This window comes from Tenrec ecaudatus, chromosome 2, assembly GCF_050624435.1.
Source record: "Tenrec ecaudatus isolate mTenEca1 chromosome 2, mTenEca1.hap1, whole genome shotgun sequence".
NCBI lineage: Eukaryota > Metazoa > Chordata > Mammalia > Afrosoricida > Tenrecidae > Tenrec > Tenrec ecaudatus.
In genome coordinates, this window is record NC_134531.1 from 208,823,772 (window position 1) to 208,842,508 (window position 18,737).

The 18,737-nt window shown below is 52.5% G+C and overlaps 1 protein-coding gene across 3 annotated transcripts in view; it reads right to left on the bottom strand.

Annotated features, from left to right (window-relative positions):
* Window positions 1-18,737, bottom strand: part of TRPM2 (transient receptor potential cation channel subfamily M member 2) — an 88,789-nt gene that overhangs the window by 19,228 nt on the left and 50,824 nt on the right. For all 3 annotated transcript variants that reach the window (XM_075543342.1, XM_075543341.1, XM_075543340.1), the window contains 8 exons: window positions 18,215-18,327; window positions 16,261-16,474; window positions 15,843-15,961; window positions 15,039-15,171; window positions 14,423-14,594; window positions 7,600-7,783; window positions 3,974-4,155; window positions 3,251-3,383 (listed from right to left, as the gene is read on the bottom strand). In XM_075543342.1, the coding sequence (XP_075399457.1) occupies window positions 3,251-3,383; window positions 3,974-4,155; window positions 7,600-7,783; window positions 14,423-14,594; window positions 15,039-15,171; window positions 15,843-15,961; window positions 16,261-16,474; window positions 18,215-18,327 (1,250 nt within the window). The remainder of the gene's footprint in view (window positions 1-3,250; window positions 3,384-3,973; window positions 4,156-7,599; window positions 7,784-14,422; window positions 14,595-15,038; window positions 15,172-15,842; window positions 15,962-16,260; window positions 16,475-18,214; window positions 18,328-18,737) is intronic.

The following is an 18,737-nucleotide window of genomic DNA, read 5'->3' on the forward strand; positions in this document are numbered from 1 at the left end:
AACAGGAAAGTGGGTGAAGAGAGACATCGGTCAGTGTAAGACATGAAAAATAATAACAATTCGCCATCGTTGTAAAGCCACACTGCTCTGTCCATTCTTCACTGTGATGCTGGTACCTGTGCCACCATGCTGAATACATTAGCAGGACTCCCCCTGGTGGGCAGGTGCCTGTGGAGCTTCCACACTAAGACACACTAGGAAGGAAAGCCTGGCGAGTGACTTTTGACAATTAGCCCATGAAAGCCCTCTGGATCTCAGCAGAGCATTGGGCGCTACCCTGCTGGGCGATGAGCCTGGGCCTGGCGGCCTGTAAAGTGCACAGCGGCTGCAGCAGCATGTTCAGACACACCCACCACCAGGAAGACGTCACGGGGCCAAGCAAGGGTTGTCCTGTTGTGCGTGGATCAGAGCTGACTCGCTGTCAACTACCACCTGTTGACATCGTGGTTCTTTGAGACTTGGGCTAGCATCCTTAAGGCAGGACGCTGCAGAGTCACCAGAGCCTGGGTTCAAATCCAGATGACATTGCCGACAGGGGCCACTGGACTCTCAAATTTCCAACGCTTCCAGGCCCCCATGTCTTCACTAGTCACATGGAATTGGCAATCCCTACCTTCCAAGGGTGTAGAAGAGGCGAGTGAGAGGATGCGGGGAAGGTGTCCCTGGCTCCTGCTGTCGCAGTCATCCTAATAGTCCTGGTCTCTGCAGACGAGTGCCCTGACATGCAAATTCCCCTGCACACAAGCCTGAGACCACCTTTCTGAGACACCTGAGCGCACCCCTCCTCTAGCACAGTCACTGATCAAAGTCAACTGATGCGAAGCAAGGCCAACCAACCAACCAATCAATCCACCAACCAACGCCAGGCCTGGGAGTGCTAAGAATTTTTCAAAGGAAGAATAGCCGAAAGGCACAGACACACACACACACACACACACACACACACACACACCGCCCAATGGGGGACATCTGAACAAAGTGGATCAACCTGGCAGAAGGCCTGCCCAAACCTCATTCTCCCCACTCTCTGCTCACCTGCCTTGCTCTGCCTAGAGTGCCAGATTCAGACAAGAGATCTCCCTGCCCTTCCACCCCCAGGCCCTCGCCCAGCAGGACTTGAGGTTCTCTGCAAAGCGCAATAGAGGGAGCGCCTGGACTCAACTGGAGAGGAATGTGTCCAGAGTGAAGCAGAATGCCTACCCCTGCTGGATCCCCAGCGGCTAGCTCGTCCCCGCTGACCTCAGCAGCAGCAGCAGCAGCAAGCTCCTCAAGATGCAAAAGCAACCATAAAAATGGCCCCGACAGCAACTCATGCTCACCGAGTGCGCTATAGAAATAAGCAGAAGAATGTGCCCGGGTACAGATCAGAGCTGGAAACACAGGGAGTCCAGGACAGGTAAACCTCAGGACCAATAAGGAGAGTGGAGATACCAGGAGGGGAAGGGAAAAGTGGGGGGAGAAAGAGGGAACTGATCACAATGGTCTACATATAACCCCCTCCCAGAGGGACAGACGACAGAAAAGTGGGTGAAGGGAGACAGCGGTCAGTGTATTACCTGAAAAAAATATATACATTACCAGGGTTCATGAGGGAAAGAGGGTAGGTGAGGGAGTGGAGGAAATGAGGGTGTTTATACGAAGGGCTGAAGTAGAAAGGAAATGTTTTGAAAATGATGATGCCAACAAATGTACAAATGTGCTTGACACAATGGATGCATGGATGGATGGATAAATTGTGATAAGAGCTGTATGAGCCCCCAATAAAATGATTTTTAAAAAGGAAGAAAGAAGCTGAAGAAAGTGCCTGTGTGTTGCCCCAGATGGTTTATTTTTCCATAGCAAGCAAGCACACACACACAAAAGGCCACAGTGCCAATCTCAGATTTTTACATATCCAACTATTTTTTAAATAGCCTAAATAAGTAGAATGCTAGACACTTAGAACCTCAAGTGCCCCATGAACCTGCACCCCAACATCTTCTGATCCCAGAGTTCCAACCCGCTTCCATGTGGGGTGGCCCCTCTGCTTTCCCCCAGCCCCTTGGAGTTTCTTTGCCCACTTCCCTTCCTGCCGCTTGTCTTTGGAAGGTCTCTGCTGTGAGGGATTACCACTGCATGCAACCCCCCCAGCAAAAAAAACCCCAAACCCAAACTCACTGCCATCACTGTAGGACAGGATAGCATTGCCCCTGTGAGGTTTTGAGACTGCAACTCTTTCCAGGAATAGAAAGTCCCATCTTTCTCCAGAGGAGCTGGTGGTTTTGAACTGCTGACCTTATGGTTAGCAGCCCAATGTACGACCACTCCACCACCAGCATGTAGCTGCTACTAAAACCACACTCCTAATACCCACCTGCTTTCCCATGGTCATCTCGCTTTCCTTGGACGGGTCCCCAATCCCTCAAACCCACTGCAGAGCCCTGACAATGTCCCCGGCCCAGTGGTGCCCTCACAACCACTGTCTCCATGTCACAGAGGCATGGGGACCTCTCCAAGGAGAGGGGCAGCTCTCCTGATTCAGCACCCCTGCTCCCAGCCACTCCCTGCCACAGGTCTGGGACACCCATTCCCAGCACAGTGGGAAACCAGTCCATACCAGGGGCCAGATCTGCCCACCACTGGATGGCTGCACGGTCCCGTCTTTAGGAGTCCATGGTCAGGTGCACGGGGCCAGGCTTACTCTCTGGCATTCTGCTGCAAAGTCATAGCCCTGCTGGTCTTACTGGGGCTGAGGGACTCAGGGGTGGGGGGGGGGGAGTTGGGGAGGGTGGTGTCTGGCTGGAAACAGAGCTCATGTCCTTGACCCTGTAGGAGAGTCAGGGAGTGGGGAGGAGGATGCTGAGTGGTCCCGAGCACCAAGGCCCAGCACAGCTACAGCAAAACCTGCCTCCAGGAAGCTGGCAGGTGGAGGACCTCTCCTCAGTATGATCTGGAAGTCCAGGGACAAACCTTCCCAAACCTCCCAGACCTGCTCCTCCTCCAGCCCACCTGAGACTCCCCTCCCTTCCTCCCCTCTGGGCTTCTAACAGGAAGTCAGAAGGGTCAGCCCCACCTCCTAGGCAGGTGTAAGCTCCCGGATGTGGACTCAGGTGGCCTTTCACACTCATGTCCATCCTGCCGTCTGTGCCCAGTCTTCTTAGGACCCCAGAGGTGGTAGGCAGAGGGCAGGCCCGGGCCCAGCTACTGGGATTTCTCTCCTTCCAGTCGGAGCCCAAACTCATGGCTTACCCTGAGCCAGCGGGACACCTACTTATCGCCCATGTCTTGGATCCTCTGCTCAGGCCTCTGCTCCCGCTGGCACTGCTGGTTCTGTAGGTAGTTCTCTTTCAGGTAGCTCTCCCAGGACAGGAGTACTGCCTCCTCGTTCTTCTCAAGTTTGTTTTCTGTTGGGTAGACCAGACAGAGGAGAGCTGACCCTGGGTGGGGAGGACAGGTGACGCTCTGACCTGAAGGGCCTGGGCTGGATGGGGGAGGGACAGGTAAGGTGCTGACCACCCTTACCTGAGACCTCATGTGGGTGGCAGTGGGTGCACCAAGCACCCACTTTTCTAGGCTGGAGGGGATGTCTGCCTGCCACCCACCAGAGGAGGCTGCGAACACGGTCTCCAACTCAAAAGTTCACTGCCATCAAGTCACAGTCACCCTAGGGGACAGAGTAGAACTGGCCCCTGTGAGTTGCTGAGGCTGTCACTCTTTACAGGAGCAGAAAGCCGCATCTTTGTCCCACAGAGCGGCCGGTGAAGTTGAACTGCTGACCTTGTGGTAAGCAGCCCAGAGTGTATGCTAGCAGAGCTCCTCCCATCTCATGCCTGCTGACAGATGGTGGGAGCTCGTTGTGGAAGGGTGGCCCATGTGTTCTGTATAGCCTGGGTGCACCCAGGACCCTGCATGCACCATGGTGCCCACCCTGGACCCCACCTACGTTCTAAGGTGATTAGGGCGAGTGCATGGGTGCCACGAGAAAGCCACTTACTGAGCTGCTTGTGCCTCTTGGCTGGGTTCTTGAGGGTGACCCTCTTGATCAGGAGGTGCAGGTGGTTGAGGAGGATGAAGGGTGGTGGGGCAGGGGGCCGGTCATAGTACTCCTCAATCAGGTCATGGCGCTGGAACTTCCAGATCTGGTCTGTGTGCTCCTGGACCTGCTGGAATGTGTAGCTGGGGAGGGGCGGGGGGCACCAGTTACGTGGGGAGGCCCATGAGCACCCTCAGCCCTCAGATACTTAACGATTGTGTAGACACGCAAGAATCTAAGAAGAACATTCTACCAGGGATGGGAGGCTTGGTGAGCTTCCGGGGAGCCACAGGGAGAGGAGAAGACAGAGCAGAGAGACGGCAAGCGTCTTGCTGACTGGGGGGAACACAGAGTGGGTGTGTCCCCGGAGTGAGCACCATCCTGGCACCAAAGTCTAGAATGACTTGTCAGCTGGCTCTGGTTGAGGGCAGACCGAACTGGCAACATCTCAGAGAGGCTTGGTGCAGAGACACTGTCTCATGGGATGTCCTACAGGGGAACCCCGGCAGAGGGAAGGCCTCCCAGGGGAGGTGGGCCAGTGGGACTGCCCTGTGCCACTCTTTACGGGAAGAGGCCCTGCCCCTAGGCCCCTGTTGGTCTTGCCAGCCTCATTTCTCTTGCCCACATGAATGGCCACCCAATGTTCAGACAGCCATTGCTATTGAGTGGATTCAGACTCTTGGCAACCCCACCCTGGCAAGGGTGCCCAGAGGGCCTTCCGAAATAGACCTGAAGGCCTTTCTTCCTTCCTCTGGGTGGGCTCGAGCCTCCAATCTTTCAGACAGAAGGCAAGCTGACCACCTGGGGACCCTGTTAGTACACGCTTTACTGCTTATCATTTCCCTGGAAGTCAGAAGCCACAGATGGGTCTCACTGGGCTAACTCCAACCTCTGCTTCTGCCCAGGCATCTCCTCTGACTCCGACCTTCCTGCCTCCTTCCTTCCCTCTTTCCTTCATCTGAGCAAGCCCCCCTCTTGGGATCCGTAACACAATCCCACCTGCAAAGTCCTATGGCCGGGTAAGGTAACATGGTCACCTGTTTTGGGGCTCAGGTTATAGACATCTCCGGAGGTCATTATCCTGCTGACCCAGCTCCCTGTTAAGGAGCAGGTCACACATAGAACTCACTGGGCAAAAGAGTGGGGTGGTGGGTGGGGCACATGCATACAAACCCAGAGAGTGATAACAATGGGGAAGACAGGTGTGGGCAACCCATCTGGGGAGCCATCTGCTCAGAGGCACAGAGTGCTGAGGTAAACACCCAGGATGGCAGCAGCTCAGAACAAGGTCAGAGCTGGACCGCAGGGCAGCAGAAGCAGGCTCAGGGTTCAGGGCAAAGGGACATGAGTAGGGCCCTCTGAGAAATGAGGGTCACAAGTGTATTGGGGGTCGGAGAGAAGGCAGGCCATGGCTGGGCACATCCTCTGGGATCAAGCAGTTAGTTTGCGAAGGCATAAAGCTCTATCCTGACAAAGAGCACCACGTGGTGCCCTTAGAGAAGAGTGGGATAGATGACAGTCTTTTCTTGGATGACATGCACCCCATCATCTAAACGTCCTTGAGGCGAAGGCACTGCTGTCTGCCCTGTTACTGAAATGAGGATTCGGGGCCACCGTGAAGTTAAGTAACTTGCTTTACACCCACTGCGAACCTGAGCACCTGGCCGCCACCCCCAGGTCCTGCGGGGAGGCACAGCATGCCTTTACAAACACTCACTGTAAAGCAAATTGTCCAGTAGGGAGAGGGACAGAGAGCAGGAGGCGTGACCGATAAACCAGGTGTGGCCAACTGATTGTAAACCTGGTTCCACTCTTTATACTTCCCTGCGTCCCTTGGGAGAAGTCCATGGGTGACACCAATGGATAAGCATTCAGCTACTTGCCAAACATTGAGGGTTTGAATCGACCTAGCGGCAGCTCAGAAGACAGGCCTGGTGATCTAGTTCTTGGGGAAAAGCCATGGAAAACTTTATGGAGCACCGTTCTCCTCTGACACACGTGGGCCCCCAGGAGTCGGCATCGATTGAGAGCCACTGGTATTCCACGGCAGGGGGCTCCCACCTGGTTCAGCATGGCCATGTTCTGCCTTTCAGCAATTAGCAGACTTAACCCCAGTGGAGCCTTGCAAACATTGCGTGCCTCCACTTCTGGTCCCTTCGGAGCCCTGCCATCACAGGGAGAGCAAGCCTGGTCCACCGGCTGGAGGATAAGACCATGCAGAGGAGACCTGAGTTGTCCCTGCTGGGGCCGTCCTAGACCAGACAGTTGCCAGGCCACTCCGCATGCCTGCCGATGCAAGTGGGAGCCCAGCCGTCACTAATGAAGCTCAGGCCAGATCAGCAGAACCATCCAGGTGGCCCACAGACTTCAGAGAAATAAGGCACGGTTGCTGCTCATTGTTTCCCAGGTTGGGGATAGTTGGGTGGACAGTCATACAGTGCCAAAACCAAACTCACCACCATGGAGGCGATTCTGACTCACAGAGACCCTCGACAGACTGACACTGTTCTTGTGGGTTTCTGAGACCATCGATCTTCACAGGGAAGCCTCATCTTTCTCCCTCGGAAGTGCTGGTGAGTTCAAACTGCTGACATTTGGGTCACAGTCCCATGTGTAACCCATTACACCACCATAAGTGCTGCACATCCCCCAGGAAGGGGCTTCGAGAGCCCGCAGCCAGGCAGGAGGCCTGCGGAGCACCGTGCTGCTAGCACACTGAGTGTTTTACACCTGGGCTGCAGACAGATCGGCCTTACAGAGCAAGAGAAGCCTAGTTAATAAACACAAGCGTGGTTATGTGTTGGGCTGCTAACTGCAAGGCGTTCGAAACCATCAGCCACTCCTCGAAAGAAAGATGAGACTTTCTACTCCAGTAAAGAACGAGTCTTGGAAACCCACAGGGGCAGTTCGGTCCCACCTCAGAGAGTCACACGAGGAGTAGGAGTTTGGGAAGTGACCAGGTCGCTTTGCTAGGTTCGGCCCCTGGTCTCCATAGCTACAAAATGTAGAGGCAGCATGGCAGGACTTTCACATGCAAACTCTGACCTAGCTTCACACCAACCGGTCAACCAGTATTCTCTTCATTTCACAGAGAACAGAGGAGAAGCCTAGCGGGAAGCTAAGAGTCTTTCCCAAGACTCCGAGTCCAATCCAAATTGCTCCTCGCTGGTGGGGCTGAGCCTTAAGCCCCTCCAATACAGAATCCTGCCTATCCAGGCAAGAGGGGTGCCTTATGTCCATGATGTGTTGATCACCTCCCAGGCTGGGCATCCTGTAATCAGGAAACACAAAGCCTGAATAGGAAGGAGGGGGTGCAAATCCATCCGCACATTCCTGCTGCCCACAGCAGCACACGTGGGGGCATCAATGGGACCCACTCCCCCAGTGAGCGGACAGGCCAAGCAGGCTGCCTCGATGGCTCTGCACCGTCCAGCCTGGGTGTCAGGGAGCTGCTCAGGAGAGTTCCTGGCTCAGGGACCACCATCTGAGACACACAGGGGGACTGTGGGAGAGCACAGCAGGGCTGGCACAGCCCTCCCACCCCACTCACGTGCGCCAGCCCCAGCTACGGGGGCAGCAGGACTCACTTGAACATGGCGATGAGGAGGTTGAGCAGCAGGATGTTGGTGAAGAGCAGGTACAGGCAGAGCAGGATGACCGTCAGCCACTCAGGGAAGGCAGGCTCGTGCCGGGTCCAATCGCTCTCTGGGCACTTGGGCTTGTAGGGGTCTGTGCCATTGGGGCTGCAATGCTCGGGGTTGAAGTTCACTCCTGCCATTGGCAGCAAGATGGGAGGATAAAGAAAGCAACACAGTCACACATGACCCAAGGTCAAGGTCTCTGGACTCTTATGAGTGTCCCAGCTGAAAGGAATCCCTAACACTGTCTTGTCCCCTGCTGAGGATGTCCACGGGCCTGGACACCTGAGTGACCTCAGAGGTCAGGGTAGGGCTCAGAGAGAGGCTAAAGAGAGGTCTAACTCTATGCCCAAGCATCCCCTTTACACATGAAGGTGGCTGGCAGGAGAGCCTCGGGATCCAGATGGTACTCCAGGCTAGCACATCCCTTCCCAGGCTCCAGGCAGCCTGATACCGGGCACTTCCTGGGCTCCAACCAAGGAAGCCACCAGGCTGAGACTGGGCCTGTGACTATCAGTACAACAAAAGGTCCCAACACCAAGAAGTTCCATTCAGAAGTTCAATACCAGGATTTTTTTTTAAAGAAAGGGCCCATAAATAGGGGAAACAGAGGCCCACCTATTGGTAAGACGAGTGGATGATTCAGAGAACAGCACCACAAAGTGCAGAAGGGCGAGGAAAGAGGGAGAATCAAAACAGAAAACAATGGGAGGAAGTGGAAGGAGTGATGTCACACGGCAGGACTGCCGTGAAAAGGATGATAAGGGGACTAACAGTGTGCCAACCAAACAGATACATGCAAGGAACGGGAAAGACGCAATTGATCAAAACTGACTTAGGAAGAAAGCAAAACTCCGAATAGACATATAACAAAAGATGGAATGAGTGACTTACAACTTCGCAGAAAGAAAACCCCAGGAAAAAGTCATACAACTTAAGTGGAGAGCAAATGCTTTGAGAACGATTAGGGCAGGGAATGTGTAGATGTGCTTTATACAATTGATGTATGTCTATGTATGGATTGTGATAAGAGTTGTATGAGTCTCTAATAAAATGTAAAAAAAGAAAAGAGGAAGAAAAAAAAGAAAATGATTAGGGCAAAGAATGTACAGATGTGCTTTATACAATTGATGTATGTATATGTATGGATTGTGATAAGAGTTGTATGAGCCCCTAATAAAATATTTTTTTAATTCATACAAATCCTCCAAAAACTCTTCCAAGAAATAGTGAGAAGGCACCATTTCCCAACTCATTCGCTGAGGCCAGTGTGGCCCTAAGAGCAAAACTAGAAAAGCCATTATTAAGAAAACTACAGACCACTAGCCTGTGGGGAGAGAGGTGAAAATGTCTTAAGAAAATCCTAGCAAACCAAACCCAGAAGCAACTACAAGATGATCCCCCCGGGCCTCCTGGACAGTGTTCTGTGGTGCATCAAGTCCATGTTGGTGGACCCAACTGGAAGCGCCCCTGAAAGGACCACCAGAAAGCAAGGTGATCAGACTTATGAAAATCAGTCAACGTCATACATTGTTCAGAAGGGAAGGAGGCACAAACTGAGAATCATTTCAATAGATGTAGAAAAAGAATTGAGGGGCAAATGAACACAATTTCATAATAAAACAAATCGACACACTGGGAATAGAAGGGGATTTTCTTCTTTTTTTTTTAATTTTAACAATTTATTGGGGCTCATACAATTCTTTTCACAGTTCATACATATACATACATCAATTGTATAAAGCACATCTGTACAGTCTTTGCCCTAATCATTTTTTTCTCTTTTCTTCTTTTACATTTTATTAGGGACTCATACAACTCTTACCACAATCCATACATATACATACATCAATTGTATAAAGCACATCCATACATTCCCTGCCCCAATCATTCTCAAGGCATTTGCTCTCCACTTAAGCGAAGGGGATTTTCTTAACCTGGTAAGGGATAGCTACCAAAATACACACAGCAGGCATCTTCCTAAAAGACGAAAATTGGAAGTGTTTCCTCTAAGACTGTGAGTAAGAAATGAACATTTCTTAGATCCAGCAACAAAAGTACACTCAATAAGAAGATTGATAAGTTGTATTTCATCAAAATTAAAACCTCTGTGCTGCACAGGATATCCTCCAAAAAAGTGAAAAGACAAGCCACATAATGGGGTAAAATATTTTTAAATCCATATCTAATAAAGAGCTTGTTTTCAAAATGTAGAATATGTACAACCCATTGATAAAAAAAAGACAAGTAACCCAATTGAAAAAATAGACAAAGGCATTGAATAGACATTTCATCCTTCTTTCATATAGATAGATAGATAGATGAATAATATATATAATCAAACCCAAACCCACTGACATTGGATTGACTTCAGCTCATAGTGAATCTTTAGGACAGTGTGAAACTGCCCCTTCAGGTGTTTGAAACGAAACCTTTCCTTGAGCATAAAATCTCATCTTCCTTCGCTGGAGCAGTTGGTGAGTTTGAACTGCTGACCTTGCCATTAGTAGACCAGTGCTTAACCCACTGTGCCACCTCAGCTCCGGGGATAAGTATGCGTGTGCACAGACACGTGGCTAATGCATAGAAAAAGATACTCAGCGTGATTCATTAGAGAAATACAATCGCAACCGTCATGAAAAGATCACAGGTGGTCCACACGGAAAGGCAATATCAAGTGCTGCAGAGATGGGAGCAGCGCAGATGATGACAACACAATGAAAGAACACTGGAAGATCGACACAGCAGGCACTACAAATCCCACTGCTAGCGATTCTAGTCCAACTCATCCTGGCCTGCTCCCTAGGGTTTCTAAGACTATAAACCTTGATGGGTGTAAACTGCTACATCTTTCTCCCATGGAGCCAGCTGGCTGTTAGGTTTGAACTGGTAACCTTTCCATTAGAAGCCAAGTGCTTAACCACTGACCCACCAGACCTAGCTCCAGGCATAGTTGGTGTTGCTGCGGCTACTGCATCAATCCATTTTGTCCAGGCTCTTCCTCTCTTCCACGGACTCTCTGTTTTACAAAGAACGGTGCCCTTTTCCAGGCACTGGCCTCTCCTGTTACCATTCCTGGAACACGTGAGACTAGATGCTGCCATCCTTGCTTCCAAGAAGTCTTCTGGCCATACTTCCTCCAAGACGATTTGTTTGTTCTACTAGGAGTTCCAGTAGCCATTGCCAACACCATCATCCAAACGCATCAATTCTTCCTCTGTCTTCTTAGTACATTCACATGCAGGTGAGGACATGGAAAATCCCATGGTCTACATCTGGCATATCTTGCTTCTCAAAGTGATAGCTTTGCTTTTAACACTTTAAAGACATTTTACATAGTAGATTTGCCCAATACAATGTGTCATTTGGTTTCTAACCGCCTACACACACACACACACACACACAGTCTTATTTGTCACCTTTAAAAGTTTGAATTCTAAACAGCTTCTTTAATGGGTGGCTCATAACCATCAGCTCATGCCGCTTTAACACCTGCCTCATCTCCAGTAGCTCTCTCAGAACTCCCACCTTCCCCGCAAAGCTCCATGCATTTTCCCAATTCAAACTTGGGTTTCTTCAGCATTTTCATTTTTCTAACAAACACAGCATGGAGAGGATAAATAGATTGGCAAGCCTTTTCTATGTCTTTCCAAGTGCTGCCTGCCATCCATTTAGTGACCAGTTCTTTCAAGTCTTGTCTGCACCTCTCGGGTCATGATTTCCATTGTTTTCTTTCAGATTTGGCAGATTTGTTGATGCTGAGCATAGGAGGTCTTCCGAATCTGGTTGTTGTGTTTTTAAGAAAATCAACACAGAACAGATGAAGCTGATCGCTATTGGTTGTCTTGACATCAACATGAGCTTCAATCACATGCCACCATTGTCTGACCGTGGGGCACGTTTTGTCATGAGTAAGATCCAAGGCATGGCAGTTGGTCAGGAAGTTTTTGCCCTGAACATGTTCAGTAATTAGCTTGAATTTTCTAAATGCAATTTCATTGGTCCACAGATCAACAAAGCTCACTTCAAAAACTCAACCCTTGAGGCCATCAGATGCAATTGTGGTTCCTTGAGTCCTGGCGACTCGTGTTTTACCAATATTTCTCATACCGAACATAGCTGGTGCTCTCACATCATGCATCTACCACTTGCTTCTTGACAACGCCTGATCCCAGCCCATTTCGATGGCAAATAACTAGGACTGATAGACACATCATGGCCAATGGCTGCAGTTGGCAAGGATTTCATTGGACTTGGAGCCACACTCAATGCCCATGGGAGCGGTTAAGAAGTCAAACAACATATTGCTCTGGGAAAATGTGCTGCAAAAACCTGTCTATGTGTTAAAAGCAAAGATGGCACTTTGGGAAGTAGGGAGGGTGTCCTTGACCCGAGCCATGGCCCTTTAATCGCTCCACACGTATGTGAAAGCTGGGTAATGAGCACAAAGACCAGGGAGAGACTGATGCCTTTGCATTGTGACGATGGGAAAGAATGTTTACTAGATCATGAACTGCCAGGATAAACAAACAAACAAAACTCGGTCTTGGAAGCAGTATAGCCAGAATGCTCTATAAGACTTCTCTCTCTCAAAAAAAGACTTATCTCTCATACTCTGGCCATGTCGTCAGGAGAAGCCAGTCCCTGGAGCAGGAAGAGTAAAAGGTCAGTAAACAATGACATGGATCGGCACAGTAGCTACAACAGTGACCTCACTCAAAGATAGCAACAAGGACGATGCAGGATCTGGGGGTGTTTCCTTCATCCTGTTGTACACAGGGCCACCATGAGTCACCACGCATTCAATGGCACCTAACAAAGACATCACATCACCAATTCAATTGTTCCTCAAAGTGATAAACAGAGTTCTCAGGTGAGTCAGCAATTCTACTCCCAGATAAATACCGAAGGAAATTTGAAAAGATAACGCTCACGCAAAAACTTGTACAAGATGTTCCTACCGGCCTTCTGCATGCTGCTGTCAGGTGCAGTCCCGTCACCTCTGACTCACAGAGACCCTGTGAGCAGCAGAAGGCAACACTGCCCACCCCTGTGCCACCCTCACCACCGTCACTACATCCAAGCCTGCTGCTGCAGTCCCTATGTCCATCCATCTTGTTATTATACCTAATGCCCCCGAAGTGGGAACCTTCCAGGTGTCCATCACCTGACAAGTGGTGTCAAACAAGGTCTAGCCACACACTGGAAAGGTACTCCACTGCAAACGAAGGAAGTGCTCATTCTGGCCACAACACGGACAAACTCGAAAGCATCGTGCACATACTTTCAAGAAAGAAGCCAGATGCACATTGTGAATGAAGACAAGTGTGGAGTGGGGACCCAAAGCCCATCTGTAGGCCACTGGACATGCCCTTACAGAAGGGTCAAGGGGAGGAGACAAGCCAGTCAGAGTGCAGGGTAGCAATGATGAAACATACAACTTTCCTCTAGTTCCTAAATGCTTCCTCTCCACCCCATCCCCGCTATCATGATCCCGATTCTACCTTACAAATCCATCTAGACCAGAGGATGTGCACTGGTACAGATAGGAACTGGAAACACAGGGAATACAGGACAGATGATCCCTTCAGGACCAGTGGTGAGAGTGGTGATACCGGGAGGGTGGAGGGAAGGTGGAGTAGAAAGGGGGAACCGATCACAATGATCTACATATAACCTCCTCCCTGGGGGATGGACAACAGAAAAGTGGGTGAAGGGAGACATCGGAGAGTGTAAGACATGACGAAATAATAATAATTTATAAATTGTCAAGGGTTCATGAGGGGGGATGGGCAGAGAGGGAGGGGATAAAATGAGGAACTGATACCAAAGGCTCAAGTATAAAGCAAATGTGTTGAGAATGATGAGGGCAACAAATATACAAATATGCTTCACACACTGGATGGATGTATGGATTGTGATAAGAGTTGTACAAGCCCCCAATAAAATAATTTTTTTAAATAATAACTTTTTTTTTAAAAGAAAAAACAAAACTATATCCCACATCAGCCTTTTTAAATATGAAATGTCCAGAAAGGGCACAATTTATAGAGACAGAAAGCAGATTAGAGGTTGCCTAGGGCTGGCAGGTGGGTGGAGGGCACAAGTTTGGGGGAGACGGAGGGTGGCATCTCAGGGTGCAGATTTCTCTTTGGAATGAAGACCGTGTGCTCAAGTTGGAGGCAGAGGGTGGCAATGTCGCACGGCTTTGCCAATGGACTACAAGCCTACACTCGAGTTATATAAGCCATGTGAGCCAGCTTTAAGACAGACAAGCCCGATCTCACCAACACTGCTTTAAAAAAATAAAAAGACCTAACTCACTATAGGAAAAGTATTCTTTCCCTCCAGGGAAGGAGGGCATTGTTTCTTACTGGGGTGAAAGGGTGAGGGGAGTAAGGGGCCCCTTCAGACAGGGGAGCAGGTGCCCCGGGACACATCTCATTAGACCCAGCCAGAGGGAACAGTGACAGCTGGGCTCATGCTGACACCCTCCCACCTCACGCGGGTAGAGGATGCCTCTCCCCTTCTGCCACAATAGGGACTGTACGCTCACACCCCTCAATAGGCCACGGCAGAGCCACCCTGCGCCCTCCTCCTGCCATCCTGAGCTTCCAGGAGCCCGCACTGCAGTCTGGCCTGGCTTCCTAGCTGTGCTCTCGAATCGCTCCTTTCTCCCCTACCTCCACCCCCACGCTTCCTCTGGTCCCTCCCAACACAGCCAGAGCTCTCAGTCCCTGGCTCCTCTACTTTCAGGATCCCAGGATCCTACCATCGATGTAGGCTGGGATCTGCCCAAAGATGGTGAGGTAGGAGTGGTAGACGACCCCTCGGAAGATCCAGTCCACTCGGCTCTCGTTGTGGATGAGGATGGCCTGCTTGGCCACCCCGAAGGACATGACCCAAACCGCCAACAGGAAGAGGAAGAAGAAGACGTCCTTCATCTGCAGAGACGGGCGGCACTGTGGGTTGCCTGAGCACCCGGGGTCCCCTGCACACAACCCCCTATGCACACACGCCCACACACAGATATGCTCCCTGTCCAACGCGGGGCTCAGTTATGATGGGGAAGCCATTGTCACCGGAAGCAGATGGAGGTGACCCTCCAGACCACAGGAGGTGTCTCTGACACCCTCTCTGGGCAGAGCATTCCACAGGTGTAGGAGGGGCTAGACGTGTCCCTGGCCTAAGCAAGGGAGCTGTCACAGAGGTAGGGACATGGGCTGTAGACCGTCTGAGGAGAAAATCAGAGCAGGCTTCCTGGAGGAGGGGACACACAAGGAGGGCATTCCTAGTGGGAAGCCCAGCAGGGAAGCCAGGACCAGGGAAGCCCGAGGGGTGTGCCTCAGCTTTGTCCACTCCCCTGGCATTCCCCAGGGCCCCCTTACCATCCGCTTCACGATGATAATCTTGGGCCCCAGCGTCTTACTGATGGTGAAGATGTGCATCAGCCGGAGGCAGAACATGATGAAGTCCAGGGAGAGGATGACCCGCCCGGCGTACAGTGTGGCGGGAATGAGCCTGGTGGCCCGGGGCATGAGCAGAGACATGCCCTCAGTCGCTGCACCCCAGGTCACTGGCAGCAGATTCTAGAGCCTGTAGGCACCCTGAGCCCTGGCCTCCCCATCACCTGTCCAATATCAAAATGGCATGTGCTGGACCACAGTGTTGTAAACTCTGTGTGAGATGGCAGGGGTGGGGTGGGGTAGTGGGGACAAAAGCTCCAAGGGTCGTGTCGTGCACTTTTCTTCAGGAGGCTTGGCCTTAGATAGGGGAACATGGCGGCTTGGCCTGCTCCTGCCCGCTTCACATTCAGCCCTGGAGAAGGGGCCATGGGGGTCTCAGGTGCTGGTGGCTTACGGGACAGTGGAGTGGCCCCCAGCACCAGCGGGAGGGAAGCAAAGGAGCCATGAAGCCTCCAGGTGCAGAGCCCACCCTGTGGTTGATGTCGGGCAGCTGCCTGTGGTTCCCAGGGGCCACTGAACATCTCTGTCCTTGCTCCTCCCAGCAGTGCAGGAGTGGGCAGGGAAGTGCCCCTCTCTGCCCACCCCCCAGACATTCCATCAGCAGGGATCAGAGAGGGGCCAGGCACCCACGGGCAGGCTAGGCCTGCCCCCGCTTCAAGCCTGCCGCCTGGCCGAGGAGGTCCAAGAGGGCCGTGGGGGCAGGCAGGATGGCTCGAGGCTGCTCACCTGCAGGTCAGGCCTGCTATAAAGAGCAGGATGGCTCCGACGTCCAGCTTGTTCCAGAAGTCACTGAAGTACAAGGAGGCCATCTTCAGCAGCCCGTAGCCCTCGGGGTCGCAGAAGAGCTACAGGGAGCATGGGCAGGTACGGGGCAGCCTGATGTTTGATGTTCAGGATGACCAGCAGCCACTCCCTCCCCGCCCATCCCCAAGGGTCCCCAGTCAGGTGTCAGATGTCAGGTATAGTCAGATGTCCCCGCCCATCCCCAAGTCCCATAGGGTCCAGGCAGGTGCTTCCTGGGTGAGGGTTAGGTGGGGAGACTTAGAGACTTAGAGAGACAGGGGTGGGCTCCCCCACATCCCAGTGACTGTGTGGGCTCTGCTGGATGCAGGGTGCCAGGGAGATGGACAGAGTAGGGCCGCACCTGGCGCATTTCCTCGCACACCAGCGAGAAGAGCCAGCAGTAGATGACACACTCGCGCCAGGACGGCGAGGCCTGGAAGTCCACCATGAGCACGTAGGCGAAGAGCCAGAGGAAGGCGAAGTAGGAGAAGATGTTGAGGTGGAAGATGACCACGGGCGCACTGAAGAAGGCGCAGACGCGGGCCAAGCCCTTCTCGGCCTGCAGCCTCTTTGTCCTGTGGGCCAGAGCGAGGGGAGGAAGGGTGTGGTGCTTTGGGGACTCTTGATGGGGAGAAGGAGGACCCCAGCCCTGCGCGGCCAGGAGCTATGCCACACCCTGGGGCACCACTGAGAAGGGAGTGTGGGTCACCACTGCCCAAAGTCACAGGGCAGTTAGGTGGAGGGGCCAGGACACAGGCCGGTGACTGTCTCTCCGTGCGCAGCAGCTGAGGGGGGTACGGGTCAGGGGACGACTGAGCCCAACAAGGCATGGAAAATGTCCTCATGGGGACCCCCAGAGACGGCCCTCTGACACAGGTTATGGGGTCAGAGTTAGTGCAAACTAGCTGTGCAGTCCAGGTATTGGGGGTGGGCACTGGCCAGTCCGGAATGCAAGGGGTCCTTGGGAAGTCACATCTCAGGGAAGATCAGGGAGGGGCAGGCAGGGGACATGGAGCATTGAGCCAGCACCCTGGGAGCCTTTTGCTGGTTCCGCCCTCTATGGTGCCATCTGCCCCTGCTCACTGCTGGTGTTGTCACCAAGTACTCTCCACAGACCCCACACTGGGGTCCCCACAGGGAAGGGCACTCACCCAGCCTCAGCACAGCACAGGCTGGTCAGAGCATGCACTCGAGAGAACCTGCCCCCAACGCATGAGCCAGATCTATGCTCCCTGGCCGGCATGCCGAGCCCAGCCCTGTCACCTTTAGCAGACACCAGCCCAGACACTGGGCTGCCACTTCATAGGAAACCAGCCTCTGCACCAGACTCCATCACCACTGTGGCCTTGACCCCAACCCCAAGACTGCCCCCTGCCTGCATCAGGGTGTTCTCCCACCCAGAGACAGGAAAACTGGGCTCTGGAAGCCCAGACCCACACCTGGTGGGGGTCAGTGGTCAGAAAGAAGTCTCCTTCAAGAGGAAGTTGCAGTACCAGTAACAAGAGTGGCCACAGGGGGGCTGGGGACTGGCTCCCCTCTAGCCCCTTGACTCAGTTTCCCATTGGCCCCTGGGCTCATGGGCTAGTGACTGTGTCAGCCACCTTGTGGACATGGCACCAGAGCATCACCAGCAGCCACTTTCCTCTCCACCTTCGTTGCCTGCATGGGATGGAAGGATAACATTGGCCTTCAAGCAGAAATATTTTGAAAATTATGATGACAATGTAGGTATGTACAAATGTGCTTGACATCATGGATGATGGATTGTGATAAGAGCTGTACGAGCCCCCTTTAAAAATCATTTAAAAAGAAAATGATGGTGGCAACATATGTACAAATGTGCTTGATACAATTGGTGTATGGGTTGTTATAAGACTGTAAAAGACCCCAATAAAATGATCTATTAAATGTTTAATGTGAAAAAAAGAAGAATCCACTCACAAAATAGCAGGCATGTTGCTTGTGCACAGTGGGTGCTTGTGCACAGTGGGGGCTTGTGCACAGTGGGAGCACGTGCACAGTGGGGGCTTGGTGCCTGGTGGGTGCTTGTGCAATGGTTGCTGGGTGTATCACAGATGCTAAGTGCCCAGTAGGTGTACAGTGAAAGCTCAGTGCTCAGCATGCAGAGGATGCATCCTAAGTGTGAGCTCCCTCCCTCCTGGGTCCAGACTCCATGTGTCTGCAGTGCTGTGGATCACTGTGATCAGACAGATCACTGTCAGTGCCTGTGGATCAAGACCAGCTACCTGTTCCCAGCCAGGGCCCCAGGGCCCCAGCCCTCCAGAGCCCCCACAGCCCCAGAGTCCAGCAAGCACCTGAAGGAGATGAGGCCAGTGAGCAGTAGTGGGAACACCACCATGCACAGCATCACCCGCCACAGCCCGTTGTCCACAGAGAGCTGACCCCACCACACCTTGGTCAGGAAGGCCTGCAGACAGACAGAAGCAGCATCAGGAGAGCCCTTTCCTCCCTGGGACACCCCCACCCAGCACACCCACACTAGACACCCTGCCTCCAGAGTGGTAGGGACAGCCCCTGGCCAGGCAGAAGCGAGGCCTGCTTTGCCTCAAGGATTTGCAGTATCAACCCCAGGTGGGAAGACGTGTGTACTCTATGCATGGGACACTCACCCAGCTGCAGTCCTCAGTCACAGTGCTCCCTGAGCCCCACCGCACCCCACCCCACCAGGTCAGGTGCCCGGCCCCGGACACCTGCTAGGGGATGGGTTCTAATCAGCTAGGATTAGACAGATCTCCCACAGTGAGTGGGAGAGGCTGGGCTGGCCCGGATTCTCTCTCTCCTGCCTCCACCTGCAGAAGGCCGTCTCCCGAGGCTCAC